At 39.9% G+C, this 20057-nt stretch overlaps 1 protein-coding gene across 6 annotated transcripts; it reads right to left on the bottom strand.

Moving 5' to 3' along the window:
* Nucleotides 1–853: 853 nt before the first annotated feature.
* On the bottom strand, nt 854–19322 carry hdr (hematopoietic death receptor). 6 transcript variants are annotated; one of them, XM_071352580.1, is made up of 11 exons: nt 19106–19258; nt 8574–8716; nt 6579–6741; nt 6137–6265; nt 5877–5988; nt 5637–5728; nt 5342–5428; nt 4984–5024; nt 4510–4776; nt 3109–3142; nt 854–2979 (listed from the first exon to the last, which is right to left on the bottom strand). In XM_071352580.1, exons 2-11 carry the CDS (start codon nt 8604–8606, stop codon nt 2681–2683), a joined length of 1257 nt encoding a protein of 418 aa, XP_071208681.1. In that variant the 5' UTR covers nt 8607–8716; nt 19106–19258; the 3' UTR covers nt 854–2680. The 6 variants fall into 6 exon arrangements, with proteins under 6 accessions (XP_071208681.1, XP_071208679.1, XP_071208680.1 ...); XM_071352578.1 differs by having other exon boundaries at nt 5619–5728; nt 19106–19242; XM_071352579.1 differs by lacking the exon at nt 8574–8716 and having other exon boundaries at nt 19106–19322.
* Between the last annotated feature and the right edge of the window lie 735 nt (nt 19323–20057).

Genomic DNA, 20057 nt, shown 5'->3' with positions numbered 1-20057 from the left:
ACAAATTGGAAAACATTTTAAACAACCATCCGCAAACGCAGGACGTAGTCCCTTTTGAACGTATGTGTAATGGACTCAGGAGGGTCTAGAGATGTGGCTTGGCTGGCTTGCCCCAGTTCCACAGCTTTGGTTTTGCTCTGTGAGGAGGATGTGCTCTCCTGTTGCCACTGACACATGGGTAGGAACATTCCCTGTAGCTATAGACACACGGTAGGGTCATTCCCTGTAGGGAGCTGTGTGCCACTGCCACCTGCTGGACTATTCTGATAAAACATATCACTGTTCTGAGAAGACATCACTGTTCTGAGAAGACACATAACTGTTCTGAGAAAAGACATTCTGAGAATACACATCATTGTTCGGAGAAGACATCACTCTGCCTATTTCTGTTTTCTCTCCGGGATGGTCTAGCCTCTGCGTTGGTGGTTCCTGAAGCTCACTAATCTCCTGGCATTGCACAATGTAATGCCAGTCAGCTGGATGAGCTGCCTGGCGGTGCAGCGGTTTAAGACAAATTAAGTGTTGTTTGCCATCCTCACACCAAGTACAGGTGCAGAGTCCAGGCCTGTTTCTATTGTTGAGGTGGTCTTACCAGCACTTTTACAGCCCCCGAAGCATCACCCAGGTGGGTGCTACATTTCAGTAGTGGACACTGATCTACGGAGGAGGAGCTGTGCCTATCGAAAATGACAAGGTGCCCGAGGAAGAGCTCCGGGGCCCGTCTGTCAGATGTCTCTACCTCCCTGCCTGGCTGTACCATCTATGCTCCCTCCTCTCAAGAGAAGATAAGAAGTTGAGAAAGGTACTAAAGCTGTGGATGACCATCACCCAAGAACTACCAGATCCTCCTACATTTGTTTTGTGAAATTGTTTTATTTTCCTTTTTAAAAGCAAATTTGAGATTCAACATGTAATTAAAAGAGCTACCTATACAAAATAAATCTATTATTATTCTGACAATTTATTGATTCAGAATGACCTTTTGGAATAACACACAATTATGACATCACGGAACATGTCAACAGAACAACCCATGATGTTTTCTCTTTGATGTCAAAAAGCATACTCTTGAATGATATCCACGTGAAACATTTTAGTACATTTGAGTGATATTTGGTGCTAGTTAGACATATTTAGAAAAGGGCATAACATTTTAATAGAACAATATTTATTTCAAAACTGATGCATTACCATCAAAATGTTATCTAAAAAAAGACCATATTTAGTTGTAAAGAACAGCGACATACAATAATAAATATTGACATACATCATGTGTGAAATGTTATATTAAAAATGACACTGGCAAGGCTGGATTCAACTCAAGGAAATATTCTGTAAACTGTAACAGAGGAGATGTGAAGAAAATACTTGAATGTTAGTGAAACTGTCCTGAAGGGCAATCTGTGAAGACAAGAACATTGCTAACAATGTAGAGAGAAGATTGTCTTTTGCAATCATTAGACTAACCTAACTCATTCCAGCCAATTTAAAAAAGGCCATGCTAAGTACTACATCACTAAATACAGTGTTCAGTACTACAGGCTGGGAATAGCAGCTCATCATTAGACAGCAGAAGACTAGATTAATCCATAGATAGCGCCACCTAGTGGAAACTACCTGCTCTGAACTCATGACCTGATCAACATTGCCCATTTACAAATACCAAATTGTCAATGCCATTTTAAACACTTGGTTACACTGAAACATCCTTCAAATAAATCTAAATCAAAAAAGAAAAAAAAAAGAAAAAAGGAACATACATTTTTTGCTTAAGGAGCAACTGGAACTTTGGCATTATCAGTGTTAAGACAGAACTTTGTAGCAATATCGTGGACAGTGACAGCTTTTCATTTCCTGATGAAGTCAAATTGAGATAAAAGTATCGTTTTTACACAAGGTTCATCATCAATACAAATAAACAACCAATAAATTATTGCTCTACAATACCAAAATATATATTTTAAATCTCATAATTACCTATATTTTTTGATCATGTGTAAATATGTGTTTTACATTCATTGCCGATTCTTCAAGAGACACCACTGGGAGTACTTCCCAAATGCCACCCTATTTCCTATATAGTGCATTGCTTTTGAACAGAGCCCTGGTCAAAAGTAATAGGGTTCCATCTGGGAAGCAGCCCTGGTGTTTAAAATACAGTCAGGCCAGTCCATGCCTTGATCAGTGCATTCCATAATGGCTCGATCACTATGCACTACGTCAGCGTAGACAACATCCGGTGTATTTGATCCCGTTCCCCTACAGCAGTGTTTCCCAGCTCCAGTCCTCCAGTAACCCCAAAAGCACAACTTTTTGCTGTAGTCCATTACAAACTCACCTGATTCAACTCATTGAGGGCTTGATGATTAGTTGACAAGTTGAATCAGGTGTGCTAGTCCAGGGCTAAAACAGAAATGTGTGCCGTTAGGGGTACTGAAGTTGTGAAACACTACTCTAAACATCCACCACCAGCTCTAGTCACTAGCCAGTGCATAGCCTACCAGTTCACTGTGTGAAACTGTACAGAGGAAATGACTTAACAGCAAGCCAATAGGCCTGTCACAGCAAGTACCTGGGATCATTTAACGACACACATACGGCTCAGTTCTGACTCATACTGTACATCTCATCCAAGTACTTTTTGTATTTTCCCCATAACTCCGTAGAAGCAGGCATACATTCACTTTTCATTTTCTGCATATTCATAATAACCATTTTCAATGGCTTTAGAAATAATATTTTCTGCTGATAACCTTTGGCCAAAATAATGTAATGCTTTGATTAGGTCATTCATGTCAGCTTCCATGCCCACCTTCTCCAACCATACTTTCAACAGTTCATAGACTCGATCTTCAGGATGAAGGTGCACAGTGCTTTTTATAGCGTTGTCAGAGAGTCCGATGTGCCTGAAGAATCTGTTATGGTAGTGAACATCCAGCTCTTCAAAAAGTTCAAAACTTTTCTTCAAGGACTCATCACCTGAAAACAAAAAGGCGTCAAGACCATGACATCAAAGCCCACCATTCAATAGTGTATTATCATCTTAGGATAAATATTATTTTATGTTAACTAGTCTAAAACCATAAAATATAGAGGGTATACTCTCACCATTCAAAGGAACCAGTTTGATGAGGTCATTTTCCTAAATAAATACAAATAAAGAAACATGGTCAGTTATGAATCCTAAAACATAAGTCTGGCTCCTTAATTAGGCCTGTGCACTAGCTCTGAAGTTAACTCTTGGAGGGTCATGCCGGAGGGTAGGGGAAGGACCTCTACAACAGCTCTGGGCTTCTTGTCTCTGCCCTTAGTCCCTTCCTTGACCCTGCATGTGCATCTATAAATCACATTTACAATGCCTTCAGAAAGTATTGACACCCCTTGACTTTTTCCACATTTGGTTGTGTTACAGCCTGAATTGAAAATGGATTAAAACTTAGTTTTTTTGTCACTGGCCAAAACAAAATACCCTATAATGTCAAAGTGGAAGTATGTTTAAAAACATGTTTTGTGCAAATTAATTAAAAAAGAAAAGCTGAAATGTCTTGAGTCAAGAAGCATTCAACCCCTTTGCAAGCCTAAATAAGTTCAGAAATAAAAATGTGCTCAACTCACATAAGTTGCATGGACTTACTCCATGTGCAATAAAAGTGTTTAACATGATTTTTGAGGGACTGACTACCTTATCTCTATACCCCACACATACAATTATCTGTAAGATCCCTCTGTTGAGCAGTGCATTTCAAACAGATTCAACCACAAAGACTAGGGAGGTTTTCCAATGCTCCACAAAGGGCACCTATTGCTAGCTTGAAGTATTCTGAAAATAATAATGTGCAAATATTGCAAAATCCAGGTGTGAAATATCTTAAGAGACTTACCCAGAAGGACTTACAGCTGTAATCGGACTCAGGGGTGTCTCATGTAAATGAGATATTTCTGTATTTCATTTTTAATAAATTAGCAAACATTTCTAAAAACATGTTTACACTTTGTCATTATGGGGTATTGTGTGTAGATGGGTGAGAGAAAAAATTGATTTAATCCATTTAGAATTCACGCTGTAACACAACAAAATGTGGAATAAGTCAAAGAGTCTGAATACTTTCTGAAGGCACTGTTTGTGCTTGGGCTTGGCCGTTAGCAATAGTTCGGCAAATCTTCAAAAACATGTCTAAAAATGCACACTAGAAAAGACTGGTGACCGACCTAGTAAGTCTTCGTCAAGATGGTGCAAAGGGAGTAGCACTACTTCAAAATGGGACATGGTGGCTAAGCGTCCATTTGACCGTAAGATTAATTATTAATTGTGTGTACTAACGCTATCATACATCAGACAACTGTGGCTTTCAACAAATAGTAAGTTAATGGAGCAGAGAATAGAAAGTAAGACCAGATCCAGAACAGGATGAGTACTAAATTAACTATAAGGACGGAGTTAGAAAAGAGCTTGGGGGGAGACAGGGGAAGGTAAGTTAGCCTGAGCATGACCAGAGCAGCTGCTCTCACCCCAGCCGCAGTGCCAGGCTGCCTCTTGGCCGAATGGCTGGGAAGATGGGAGGATCTGGGGAGGGGGGCTGAGGGTAGTGCAGACAGACTGGACTGGGAGGAGTTGGTGGTGTTGGGGAGGCTGTCACCCAGTCCATTGTCCTCATCCTCTGAGGCTTTGTCACCCACCGCCTGGGTCTGCTCCAGCAAGGGATAGAGCTGTGTGTCATCCAGCACAGCATTCTGGTTGTTCTGCCTCTCCTCAATTGACCTGTTATTTTGATCATCCTGCAAAATATGAAAAATGATGTTGTCTAATGAGGAACATTTTTTGCTGTTCAATAGTGCTGTTTGCCATGTTCTCACAAAATGTGTGTAATTTTATCAGCTCATCTCTCAGTAATTTTATCAGAACTAATCAAATTTGATATGCAGTGCTGATTGAGTGACACTGTGAATGTGAAAATAACATTTGAATGAGACTGACTGACTCACCACCACAACTTTTAGCGTCGCACTGGGATTATTCTGGGTGTCTGGAACAGAGGAAATGTGACTCAGACATTTCACTTTACATCCAGGTACAATATTGACTGTTCTGTTGACAGCCTTAAGACGCAGTGAGCTTCAAAGCTTTGTGGCTATGTGCCCTCTGGATGGCACCCTATTCTCTTTATAGTGCACTACTTTTGACCAGGGCATATAGGGCTCTGGCCAAAAGTAGTGCACTATATATGGAATAGGGTGGTATTTGGAACACAACCTGAGCTATGGAATAGGGTGCTATTTGGAACACAACCTGAGCCTTCACTATTGAAAGCAAAGGTATTTATTTTATATAAAATGACCTTACCTGTCCTTTTAAAGGGCTTTCGCCTCATCCAATAGACACCGGCAAGTGCAGCAGTGATACCCAGTACTGCCACCACAATCAGAAATACTGTTTCAATAAAGAGAAAATTGTCACAACCACATCCCTCTGCTGTTTTCCAAATTAGCAATTTGCTGTTTGAATCCCGGATTGCCCCTTTATATTCAGAAATAGTAAATTATCAAATACATGCAACATTAATAACATTTACAAAAATAACGACACAACAGAGCATGCAGCAAGGTGATGTATGCTGTACCTGGGCCTGGAGTTTTACCTGAGATGGTGCTGGATGTGGGCAGTCTGGTCTCACAGACCGTGTTGAACGTAGTGGTGCAGTTCTTCACACTCACCTCATTGTCTTTACATCTGGGAGAAGAGGAGGGTTTCAACAGAAATAGATTTAAAAAATAAAAATATATGGAATGTGTAAGGTGAACATTCTTCATTATGATAATCTAATGGAAGTTAGTTTGTCAAGTATCAGTGAGTATGCTCAAATATTCTTTGGACCTACCTTGAGCACTTTTTGCACACCTCGCAGGCTTGGTCAGGTGCACAGAAATACCCTGGTTTACATTGGCACTCTGTGTTCTGAGTGATGGTGCATGTCTTTGTGGTCACCTGATCTGTGACAGGAACACAGAGTTTGGCATGTTGAAGACACAAAAAGAGCAGGGCCTGCATTTATAAAGCATCACAGAGTAGAACTGCTGATGTCGGCTCCGCTTTGTCATTCATTTTAATAGCATAACTTAATCTTCAAACAGAATTTACCTGAGCGACACTTAGTGCACTTTAAGCACTGTCGCAGTCCGTTGTCATGCTCAGTGTATGTGTCGAGGTCACAGTCCTCACATGTTCCTTTCTCCAAGGCACCCGTGCAGTACGCTTTGACATATTTACCTGAGGCCATAGAGAAACAACAGTTGTCTACCTGTACATAAAGCAGACACTTGACGGTCAGCTGAATATTCATTACTGTAGCCATATAACCGGAGTCATTACATGGTCAAACTTGCTTCAGTAGTTCCCATGATGGATTTCAGCTTGTGACAGACTGGCTATGTCCCAAATAGCACCCTATTCCCTATATAGTACACTACTTTTGACCAAGGCCCATAGGGCTCTGGTCACAGGTAGTGCACTATATAAGGAATAGCATAGGGTACCATTTCATATGCATACACTGTGGATCTCAAATCTTCATTTGTCTCACCAGCTGGGCAATTCAAACAGCAGATGTTGTCATGTGGGTACTCCAGGTTTTCCCTGCATGAGATGTCCCGCTGTTTCCTGTTCCTGACGCTGCCTCCTGTCTGTGTCATCTCAAGGCCAGATTGAGCTGCCGCCATGGTGTTGAGGGCCCAGATGAGGACAACCTTAGATAAAGGTGAACAACTTGTATTAAAAACACACTGTCATCCAGTTGTCCCCTTGCTTCCTTTAGACACCCATAGCATCCAAGCAAAGTGTAATCAAAGTGGGTTAGCAAATCTGCATTGTAGAGCTGGTTGTTTATCATCTCACAATATGGCATTATCAAATCTAACTTTTTTTTGTTATATGCACAGGAAACAGTGTAGTCTACACAGTACAATGACATTATTGACTTTACAATAAAACCAGGAATACCTCTAGGTTCCATATTAATGACTAACCAGGGAAGGGCAAAATCACAATCCCAGAATATTTTGGAGATCATCCAAACCTTGTTAGCAAAGCAATTTCTTAGCTTTTGTACATACAGAGCTCCTTGTTCAAATGACATCATAGTTTTCAACACTTAGGTTTAATAACAGGACCAATATAATTTCATTCCTGATCACACCACTGACTCTCTAGCAAAACAAATACAAAGTTCAGCTACTGCGGAACAGGGGAAGCAATAAATGGGAATTTCCATCAACGGCCATATTGGAGATGGCTCATAAATCTCTCAATTAAATATTGAGACATGGTTGACTACTAATATGCCATTTAATGTGATGTGTAGAGACATCAGCAAGATGCCAGTCATTGAGAACGTGGTTATTTTAGGCTGCATTTAAAAGCACCCCAATCCTGATCTCTTGCTATTAATTGGGCAAAAGATCAGAATTGGGATGCCTCTAAACGCAGCCTCATACACAGTGAACATGGAAGATATGTTAAACCCTGTCTTTCTTATCCCGGTCACTTCAACTATAAGTGAAGCAAGCCTAATGATTAGTCATTTCTGTAGTTACACAAACATGATTTTGAAACTGTTCCAATGGGTTCAAATTAATCTCCAAGCAGACACGTGCTGAATTAATAAGATCACTGAAAAATAATGTTGCCAGTGTAAATATGAGGTAGAAATGTTCTATAGCCTAGGTCTTTATATGGTTGAACTAGGCCTGTGTGTGTGCTGTATTTCTCAGCGAAAGACAAATAAGGACGGTGTTTTGCAATTTCCCCACTAATCCCTTTGGAACTGCCGCTGAGTCACAAGATACATGGGCACACCCAATTTAGCAACCAGTATTCACCTGTAAATTACAGTGAAGTATGTCCAAACCTATGGCCTTCCTACAAACCTGCTGAACAAATTAAAACCCAAGCACATTCCAGACGCTACGTGACAGCTAGACAGCATTATAAACTGGGTGATTCGAGTCCTGGATCCTGATTGGCTGACAGCCGTGGTATATCAGACCGTATACCATGGAAATGACAAAACATGTAGTTACTTCTCTAATTATGTTGGTAACCAGTTTATAATAGCAATAAGGCACCTAAGCGGTTTGTGATGTATGGTCAATATACCACAGCTAAGGGCTATATCCAGGCACTCAGCTTTGCGTCGTACATAAGAACAGCCCTTAGCCGTGGTATATTAGCCATATACAGTTGAAGTCGGAAGTTTACATACACTTAGGTTGGAGTCATTAAAACTTGTTTTTCAACCAAACCATACATTTTGTTAACAAACTATAGTTTTGACAAGTTGATTAGGACATCTACTTTGTGCCTGACAATACATTTTTCCAACAATTGTTTACAGACAGATTATTTCACTTAAATCACAATTCCAGTGGGTCATGAGTTTACATACACTAAGTTGACTGTGCCTTTAAACAGCTTGGAAAATTCCAGAAAAGTATGTCATGGCTTTAGAAGCTTCTGATAGGCTAATTGACATAATTTGAGTCAATTGAAGGTGGACCTGTGGATGTATTTCAAGGCCTACCTTCAAACGCAGTGCCTCTTTGCTGGACATCATGGGAAAATCAGAAGAAATCAGCCAAGACCTCAGATATATTTTTTTAGACCTCCACAAGTCTGGTTCTTCCTTGGGAGCAATTTCCAAATGCCTGAAGGTACCACGATCATCTGTACAAACAATAGTATGCAAGTATAAACACCATGGGATCACGGAGCCGTCATACCGCTCAGGAAGGAGACGCGTTCTGTCTCCTAGAGATGAACGTACTTTGGTGTGAAAATCAATCCCAGAACAACAGCAAAGGACCTTGTGAAGATGCTGGAGGAAACAGGTACACACGTATCTATAGCCATAGTAAAACGAGTCCTAGTTTGCAACTGCACATGGGGACAAAGATCGTACTTTTTGGAGAAATGTCCTCTGGTCTGATGAAACAAAAATAGAACTGTTTGGCCATAATGACCATCGTTATGTTCGGAGGAAAAAGGGGTAGGCTTGCAAGCCGAAAAACACCATCCCAACCATGAAGCATGGGGGTGGCAGCATCATGTTGTGGGGGTGCTTTGCTGCAGGAGGGACTGGTGCACTTCACAAAATAAATGGCATCATGAGGAAAGAAAATTATGTGGATATATTGAAGCAACATCTCAAGACATCAGTCAGGAAGTTAAAGCTTGGTCGCAAATGGGTCTTCCAAATGGACAATGACCCCAAGCATATTTCCAAATTTGTGACAAAATGGCTTAAGGACAACAAAGGCAAGGTATTGGAGTGGCCATCACAAAGCCCTTACCTCAAACCTATAGAAAATGTGGGCAGAACTGAAAAAGCGTGTGCGAGCAAGGAGGTCTAATAACCTGACTCAGTTACACCAGCTCTGTCAGGAGGAATGGGCCAAAATTCACCCAACTTATTGTTGGAAGCTTGTGGAAGGCTAGCCGAAACGTTTGGCCCAAGTTAACCTCTCTTGGGTAAGGGGCAGTATTTTCACGTCCGGATGAAAAGCGCGCCCAAAGTAAACTGCCTGTTACTTAGGCCCAGAAGCTAGGACATGCATATAATTGGTAGATTTGGATAGAAAACACTGTAGTTTATAAAACGGTTTACATTATGTCTGTGAGTATAAGAGAACTGATATGGCAGGCAAAACCCAGAGGACAAAGCATCTCCCCCCAAAAAAATTCATCCTACCACTGTTTTCAATGGCTGTCACTTCTATTATAAGGCAAAATCCTCCCAGATTGCAGTTCCTAGGGCTTCCGCTAGATGTCAACAGTCTTTAGAAAGATATTCATGCTGGTTTTTGGAAAAATGAGACAGAAATTTTAGTTTTTCTAGGTGGCTCCCATTTTGGCTGTAGTGTTTTCAAGCGTGTGGAAGACAGCGCGTTCTTTGGTATTTTTCTTCGGTAAAGACAATAACGATTCTCCGTCTTAAATTTATAGTTTATTTACGTATTAGGGTACCTAAGGTTTGATTATAAACGTTGTTTGACTTGTTTGGAAAAGTTTATTAGTAACGTTTGGGATTCATTTTGTATGCATTTTGATGGAGGGAAACTGGGTGGATTATTGACTGAAGTGCGCCAGCTAAAATGAATTTTTATTGATATAAAAAAGGACATTATCGAACAAAATGACCATTTGTGATGTATCTGGGACCTTTTGGAGTGCCAACAGAAGAAGATCATCAAAGGCATTTACTTGAATCACTATTTCTGACTTTTGTGGTGCACCTGCCTGGTTGAAATATGTTTTTCATGCTTTTGTATGCGGGGCGCTGTCCTCAGATAATCGCCTTTTTGAAATCTGACACAGCGGCTGGATTAACTTTTTAGGGATAGGGGGCAGCATTTTCACTTTGGATGAATCGTTGCCCAAATTGAACGGCCTCCTACTCTGTCCCAGATAATAATATATGCATATTATTATTACTATTGGATAGAAAACACTCTGAAGTTTCTAAAACGGTTTGAATTATGTCTGTGAGTATAACAGAACTCATATGGCAGGCAAACTTCCAAACAGGAAGTGAGAATTCTGAAAAGGGTCGATGTGAAAGTCATCGCCTATTCAATTCCCTGTAATTTATGGATCTGTTTGCACTTCATACGCCTTCCACTAGATGTCAACAGTCAGTAGAACGTAGAATGAAGCCTCTAGTGTGATGTGGGGCCGGATTGGAGCTATTTGAGTCACTGGTCTGGCAGACTGCCAGTTCCTGGTCACGCACGCTAGTCATGGAATGGCAATGTGTGCCATTAGTTATACAGACATGAAGAAATGCTCCGGTTGGGACGTTATTGGATATATATGATAACATCCTGAAGATTGATTCTCTTCTAAGTTTGACCAGTTTATTCGACTTGTAATATGACTTTTTGAAGTTTTCGTCCGACGTTTGCCTTCACTTGCGCCAGTGTTTGGACACGTGTACTACACATGCTAGCTAAAGTTGCTAATTTAACATAAGTAATGGACATTATCGAACAAAAAAAACGATTTATTGTGGAAATATGATTCCTGGCATTGCATTCTGATGAAGATAATCAAAGGTAAGGGAATATTTATGATGTAATTTCGTATTTCTGTTGACTCCAACATGGCGGAGAAATGTTATTTATATTTGAGCGCCGTCTCAGATTATTGCATGGTGTGCTTTTTACTGAAGTTTTTTTTTTTTTTATCTGACACAGCGGTTGCATTAGGAACAAGTGTATCTTTAATTATATTAAAAACATGTATCTTTCATCAAAGTTTATGATGAGTATTTCTGTTATTTGACGTGGCTCTCTGTAATTACTCCGGATATTTTGGAGGCATTTCTGAACATGGTGCCAATGTAAACCAAGATTTGTGGATATAAATCTTCACATTATCGAACAAAACATAAATGTATTGTGTAACATGATGTCATATGAGTGTCATCTGATGAAGATGTTCAAAGCTTAGTGATTCCTTTTATCTCCATTTCTGGTTTTTGTGAAAGCTATCTTTGGCTGGGAAAAATGGCTGTGTTTTTGGGATTTGGTGGTGATCTAACATAAATATGTTGTGTTTTCGCTGTAAAACATATTTTTTTTTAAATCGGGCACGATGGGTAGATTAACAAGATGTTTATCTTTCATTTGCTGTATTGGACTTGAATTTCGCGCGCTGCCTTTTCAGCGGAATGTTGGGGGGGGGGGGGGGTTCCGCTAGCGGAACGTGTGTCCTAGAAAGGTTAACAAGAAGTTAAGCTTTATTTTGATGTATTACCCTTGTGATTTTATGAAGGTTAAATATTTATAATTCTGTAGTTTGAATTTCACCGGAAGTTGGCCAGGTGGGACGCTACCTTCCCACCTGCTCATAAGTTACATGTATTTGGCTAAGGTGTATGTAAACTTCCGACTTCAACTGTATATGAATGTCAGCATGTATTCTTTCTGTAGATAATAGCATCCTGTCGGGCTGTATCACCGCCTGGTACAGCAACTGCACCGCCCGCAACCGCAGGGGTCTCCAGAGGGTGCTGCAGTCTGCCACGGCCTGTTCACCCCGCTATCATCCAGAAGGCGAGGTCAGTACAGGTGCATGAAAGCTTGGACCAAGATACTGAAAAACAGCTTCTATCTCAAGGCTATCAGACTGTTAAATAGCCATCACTAGCCGGCTTCCACCCGGTTACGCAACCCTGCAGCTGCCCTATAAACATAGACTTGGATTCTGGCCACTTTAATAATGGAACACTAGTCACTTTAATAATGTTTACATATTGCTTTACTCATCTCATATGTATATACTGTATTCTATTCTACTGTATTTTAGTCAATGCCACTGACATTGCTCGATCTAATATTTACAATTTCTTATTCCATTCTTTCACTTTTAGATGTGTGTATTGTTGTGAATTGTTAGATACTACTGCACTGTTGGAGTTAGGAACACAAGCATTTCACTACACCAGCAAAAACATATGCTAAATATGTGCATGTGACCATTAAACTTTGATTTGATGATTCTGCCAGTGTCTTTGTGCAAAGTTGAGGGTCGCTAGACTTCAATGTTCATAGTATTGACGTCAGACGGAAGAACAGAGGACACATGATTATTGTATCGTGTGAAACTTTCAGACGTTCTGATGTTGTGGGATTGTCTCTGGTGTTTACAGAACATTGGTGCTGTGAGATTAGGATATCAGGGCCTGCTTAGACAAAACAATTGTAGCAGTAGAACAAAGGATTACAATGTATGAGAAGAAAATTAGCTGTTATTGGCAGAGAGGTTTGGAACGGTCTTTTTTATTGGTTTATTAACTAAATTTACCTCCTGGTGATGTTACCATGGAAGGCCAAAACTCCATCCCACCAAAACAGGCTGAAAATTCAGGCAGCCTTTTCAAACAGCTCTTAAACTAATAGGGCATTATCATAATTTTCACAATATTATTCCAACCTCATATAGTACGGCTGGGCAATATGGACAAAATATCATATCACAATATTTTTGATGGTATGATGGTATTTGACGATATTTTATGTTTTTGGATAATAAAAGTTCTAAATATGCTTTATGAGTAGTTCATGACCATAGGGTGGCAACACAAATGATAAGTGATTTCAAATGGGGCTTTTTCCATTTATACTGTTCAATCCAACTCCAAATAAAGATAATTTTCAGCATTATCATCAATTTCTGCACTTTTATTAGAAATGTCCACACTGTGCCACGCAGCATGATATGGGAAAAAAAAAAAATCGAAGCCCATTTAATTGGTGAACTGTTGGAATCACAAAATATAATGATTATTCTAATTCTATAGTTGGAATATAGTGGGCAGCACCTTGAATATATTGTTGTTTGACATGACAACGAATGAATAAGCCAGGGAGGAATTATTGACAGGGTTGGTCAGTGTTTCCAGGAGACCGTAATTAGATGTTACCCTTTCCATGACAGACTGACCAGGTGAATCCTTGTGAAAGCTATGATCCCTTATTGATGTCACTTTTTGAATCCACTTAAAACCAGTGTAGATGAAGGGGAGGACACAGGTTGAAGAAGGATTTCTAAGGCTTGAGACATGGATTATGTATGTGTGCCATTCAGAGGGTGAATGGGCAAGACAAAATATGTAAGTGCCTTTGAACAGGGTAGTAGGTGCCAGGCGCACCAGTTTGAGTATGTAAAGAACTGCAACGCTGCTGGGTTTTTCAAACTCAACAGTGACCCGTGTGTATCTGGAATGGTCCACCACCCATGTCCCTGTGAATTGAGGCTGTTCTGAGGGCAAATGGGGGGGGCAACTCAGTATTAGGAATTTGTGACTCATGTTTGGTATACTCCGTGTATATAAAACACAGGAAATCACGTTTTTGACTGCACTGGGCCTTTAACTTCTCTATGGTAGGGGGCAGCATTCTGAATTTTGGATGAAAAGCATGCCCAAATTAAACTGCCTGCTTCTCGGGCCCAGAATATATGATATGCATATAACTGGTAGATTTGGATAGAAAACACTCTAAAGTTTCCAAAACTGTTAAAATAGTGTCTGTGAGTATAACAGAACTGACTTGGCAGGCGAAAACCTGAGAAAAATCCATTCAGGAAGTAGGATTTTTTGGGGTTTTGTAGTTTTCTATTCAATGCCATTACAGTATCCATTGACTTAGGACTCAAATTGCAGTTCCTATGCCTTCCACTAGATGTCAACAGTCTTTAGAAATTGTTTCAGGCTTGTATTCTGAAAAATTAGGAAGTAAGAGCAGTCAATGAGTGGACCCTAAAGTGTCACATAGCTTTTTCATGCGCACGACCGAGAGAGTGCCTTTCTTGTTTACCTTTTATATTGACGACGTTATTGTCCGGTTGAAATATTATTGATTATTTAGGCTAAAAATAACCTGAGGATTGAATATAATCATCGTTTGACATGTTTCTATGAACTTTACGGATACAATTTGGATTTGTCTGCCTGTTTTGACTGCGTTTGAGCCTGTGTATTACTGAAGAAAACGCGCAAACAAAACTGAGGTTTTTGGATATAAAGAGACTTTATCAAACAAAAGGAACATTTGAGTAAATGAATGTCTGCAGAGTGCAACCATATGAAGATCATCAAAGGTAAGGGATTAATTTTATCTCTATTTCTGACTTGTGTAACTCTTTTACTTGGCTGGTTACTGTTTGTAATGATTTGTCTGCTGGGCTATGTTCTCAAATAATCGTAAGGTATGCTTTCGCCGTAAAGCATTTTTTTTTTTTTTTGATCTGACACCGTGGTTGGATTCACAAGAAGTTCATCTTTAAACCGATGTAAAATATGTTTTGTTTTCAGAATTTTCATAATGAGTATTTCTGTATTTGAATTTGGCGCCCAGCAGTTCCACTGGCTGTTGAAGAGGTGGGACGCTAACGTCTCACGTACCCAAGAGAGGTTAAGGCATAAGGTTTATTTATTTTAAATGTATGTAGTTCCATCCTTGTTATGCAGGCCCACTTCTACATTCATGTTATGTATTATCTAACGTTCGATCTGTTTGGATCCGAGGAAGAGGAAAGGGGATACCTACTCAGTTGCACAACTGAATGCATTCAAATGAAATACAGCTACTTTTTCATCTTGCCGTAGCTTCTGCTTTAGCTGCTAATGGGGATCCTAATAAAATACAAAAACTATATAGGCCTACTTTTGAGAAGGCATTGAGGCTAATAAGCATAAGTAATCTTGAGTACAACATCAACTGATTTAAATCCTTCATAAATGAGCAAATAGGATCAGTGACAAACAATGTCATATATTGGAAACATTCTCCTACCATGAAAGCTTAATAACTTGACCCACATTTGTGATAATAACACATGTGGTAGTGTCAGATATACAACCTCCTAGAGCACAATATAACAACTTATGCAAACATCTTGAACTTCAAACACATTTGCTTGAGTAGTAGCCCAGAGGCTGTATACAGTACATTCTGAAAGTATTCAGACCCCTTACCGTTTTCCACATTTTGTTACGTTACAGCCTGATTCTAAAATGTATGAAATTGTCACCCCCCCCCCCCCCCTTAAATCTACACAATACCCCATAATGACATAGCAACAACAGGTTTGTAGAAATGTTGGCAAAATTAAACCCTGGAAATATCACATTTAAATAAGTATCCAGACCCTTTATTCAGTACTTTGTTGGGGCACCTTTGGCAGCAATTACAGTCTCAAGTCTTCTTGGGTATGACGCTACAAGCTTGGCACACCTGTATTTGGGGAATTTCTCCCATTCTTCTCTGCAGATCCTCTCAAGCTCCTGTCAGGTTGGATGGGGAGCACCGCTGCACAGCTATTTTCAGGTCTCTCCAGAGATGTTCCATCGGGTTCAAATCCGGGCTCTTGCTGGACCACTCAAGGACATTCAGAGACTTGTCCCAAAACCACTCCTGCGTTGTCTTGGCTGTGTGGTTAGGGTTGTTGTCTTGTTGGAAAGTGAACCGTTGCACTGGTTGACTCCAATCAAGTTGTAGAAACATCTCAAGGATGATCAATGGAAACAGGATGCACCTATGCTCAATTTCAAGTCCCATATCAAAGGATCTCAATATTTATGTAAATAAGATTACTGTCTTTTATTTTTAATAAATTTGGCAAACATTTCTAAAAACCTGTTTTCACTTTGTCATTATGGGGTATTGTGTGTAGATTGATGAGAAAAAGGGTAAAAGATGAACGGAGCAAAGTGAAGAGAATTTTGATCACAACCTGCTCCAGAGCGGACAATGACCCTAAGCACACAGCCAAGACAACGACCCTAAGCACACAGCCAAGACAACGACCCTAAGCACAGAGCCAAGACAACGACCCTAAGCACAGAGCCAAGACAACGACCCTAAGCACACAGCCAAGACAACGACCCTAAGCACACAGCCAAGACAACAAAGGAGTGGCTTCGAGACAAGTCTCTCAATGTCCTTGAGTGGCCCAACCAGAGCCCAGACTTGAACCCAATCTAACATCTCTGAAGAGACCTGAAAATAGCTGTGCAGCGACGCTCCCCATCCAACCTGACAAAGCTTGAGAGGATTTGCAGAGAAGAATGGGGAAAAACTCCCCAAATACAGGTGTGACAAGCTTGTAGCATCATACCCAAGAAGACTTAAGGCTGTAATCGCTACCAAAGGTGCCCCAACAAAGTACTGAATAAAGGGTCTGAATACTTATGTAAATGTGATATTTCCATAAAAAATGTGTAATCAATTAGCAAAAACTGTCTAAATACCATGTTTTGCTTTGTCATTATGTGGTATGAGGGGAAAAGTAGGTTGATGAGGGGAAAAAAACGATCTGAACAATTTTAGAAAAAGTGTTAACAAAATGTGGAAAAAGTCAAGGGGTCTGAATACTTTCCAAATGCACTGAACATCAAACTTCTCAGAGTGTGAGTGCTGATCTAGAAACAGTTTTCCCTTTTAAGATCTTAATGAATAAGATTGCATGGATAGGGGGAGTTCACCACACCTACTCTGAGAAGCTTGATAACTAGTCTCCCTAGGCCGATGGGAAGTCTGGGATTTCCGAGACTTGATGATAGCTGTGGCCCCAGAGCTGGACCTGTGCTACTTTAGTAGGTAATCAGATTCATCACTTTTCACAAGTAGATCATAATGGTTAGTTATTTTACACAGAACACAAGATGACATGTTTCCCCCATAGTAGATATTCTACGACCTTGTTCCCTGTAAAAAGATATCCTTTAATTTCAACTCTAATCAAATGGCATGTTGTTGCCATTTTTCAACAGGTGCACACCTGGGAAATAAGATATAGGCATAGACTACCATATGAAGCAGCCACCTCATTGTAGATTTTATATATATATATATATATAACATTTAAGCATGAGGTACACAAACTGCACAACTTCAAGTGCATATCAGATTAAAAAACATGTATGAGTATGTACAGCAGTGTTCTAGAATATTGGACCGTCAGCATTTATACTTTTCTAATTCCAGGAGATGCGTTCAGAAATCTGCATTTTCAAAATGAATTGTATGCGTTTTATATTGCTTGCAATGAAATAAAACGATGCATGTTTATCATAGAAAAAGTGTAGCCAGCTACATTTCCTAATGTTTTGCTTGAAGTTAATCTTGCATTTTACCTGAGAAAAGTAGGCTACACTGAGAAAAGTACTGGAGAAAAAAGTATACTGAACAAAAATCTAAACACAACATGCAACAATTTCCAAGATTTTACCGAGTTACAGTTCATATAAGGAAATCAGTCAATTGAAATAAATATATTAGGCCCTAATCTATGGATTTCACATGACTGGGCAGGGGTGCAGCATGGGTGGGCTTTGGAAGGCATATGTCCACCCACTGAGGAGCCAGGCCAAGCCAATCTGAAAGAGTTTTCCACCAAAAATGGCTTTATTACAGACAGAAATACTCCTCAGACGATCCCACAGGTGAAGAAGCCAGATGTACAGGTCCTAGGCTGGAGTGGTTAGACGCGGTTGAGGCCAGTTGAACGCACTGCCAAATTCTCTAAAATAACATTATGGTAGAGAAATTAACATTCAATTCTCTGGCAACAGCTCTGGTGGACATTCCTACTGGATGGATTATGCTCACTAACAGGGATGTAAACAAAATTCTGGTAAAAAATGTAAGAGAAATAAGCTTTTTGTGCATATGAAACATTTCTGAGGTCTGTTATTTCAGCTCATGAAACCAACACTTTACACGTGGAGTTAATATTTTTGTTCAGAGTAACTGCACATCAGTCTGAGCACATCAGTCTGAGCGCTGTCTGCTAATAGAATGCCTGTTTATGTATCCTCATCCAAGTGGAGAAGTGCAACTGAAGCACATCATTTGTCTGATGCCAAGCAGAAATTAAAAAAGATTTTTAGATATGCGTTTACAAAACGCAGCAAGACATTTCTTATATATAAATATCTCTGCGTGGGAATCGCAATTTCTCCAACTGTCAAGACACTTAAATGAATAGCGGAAATGTCGGCCACCTGGATACCCGTTGGTTGGGAGTGGATTCTGGCTGTGCGTTCCCCGTGTATGGTGGTCACAGAGCCGCGACTATGATTTACTCGACATGTCACAATGGGACGCCGAACTAAGTATGCGGCTCGGAGATCAAAATTCCCAACCAACGCGTCCTCTATCCATTTGAATGTGTTGACAGTTGGAGAAATTGCTTGAGCTGCGCTGAGAATTAAACACTGCTGTGCATAAGTGTACACGTTTGGTACTATGATAGGCCCTTTAGTCAATCAGTAGGCTTCAACCGGCGCCACACAAAAATGTCACACCTTTATGAGGCCTCTCCATTGGCATGTTTACGCGACATTCTTTCTGGCCGACCACATGGCGCATCGATTCTGAAGATTTTTTTTTATTTTAGAATATATTTGGATCAAAATTAGGCCAACATCGATAATTTCATTGGCGTGTGAATGGCATCGCTACGTGCAGTGTGTGAACAATGTTCCCAGTCAATTTGATCCCACCGACCGATACAAGTTTCGCGTGAAGGGAAATAAAATAAACTTACCATCAAATGTATATAGCTCATACTCAAAGGTGGCGTAGACATCCCCGTTGAGAGAACCACTATCCGACTATACTCAACGGTGGTGTACACATCCCAGTTGAGAGAACCAGCATCCGATATTATACTTTTTTCTCGCGGAACAAAACTTTAGCCAACTCTCCTCATGAGAGAACGTTCCAGATGACGATTGCGCAGTCTCCGTCACGCCCTTTTAGTCAATAGATTATCTAGGTAAATCCCAATTTAACCTTGTCCTCTATCCTAGACACTTTTTTTGTCTGTAGATATCTAAAATGAAGTGCAAATAGGCCTAGATGCCTAATACTTGTTCCATTATTATTATTATTATTATTATTATCATCCACAGAATTAAAGGATGCTTTTTGTGATAACTTGATACATGTTTAATTACAGTATAAATGCAAATAGAAAACACAATATGGATTGAGTTATTGAATATGTCTCATTCCATATATCATACACGGGAGTTAAAGAGTATATATATACCATTAAAAATGCGGTTTTAGTTGGGGAAAACCCACTTTGTAAAACGTCTAGGATTACAAGGCACACAACATTATCAATGTGGAAAACGCTCTTTCTGTGGGTGTCAGTTTGACATTATCTATGCAACAGTTGTCTGCTCCGTTGAGATACAGTATCTCTAGTCTCTCACGCAGACACGGCCATATAGTCACAGGAAGGGGATGGTTAAACGGACTCATTTGCTCAGAAAGAGAGGAATTTCATATTCACATAAGAGTGCTGGGACACATGAACTAGTACACCTAACAGTGAACTGTGAAACTACACTAACCTGTTCAACCTCGTCTACTGATATAATTATGTGTGGATGGTTTAGATCAAATTTAAGTATATTTTTGACCTATTTAGTTCAAATATCAAATTCAATATTAATATTTACAATGAAAGTTAAAAATAATAATACAGG

This window comes from Salvelinus alpinus, chromosome 19, assembly GCF_045679555.1.
Source record: "Salvelinus alpinus chromosome 19, SLU_Salpinus.1, whole genome shotgun sequence".
Taxonomy (NCBI): domain Eukaryota; kingdom Metazoa; phylum Chordata; class Actinopteri; order Salmoniformes; family Salmonidae; genus Salvelinus; species Salvelinus alpinus.
This window is presented reverse-complemented; position numbering and strand designations above follow the sequence as displayed.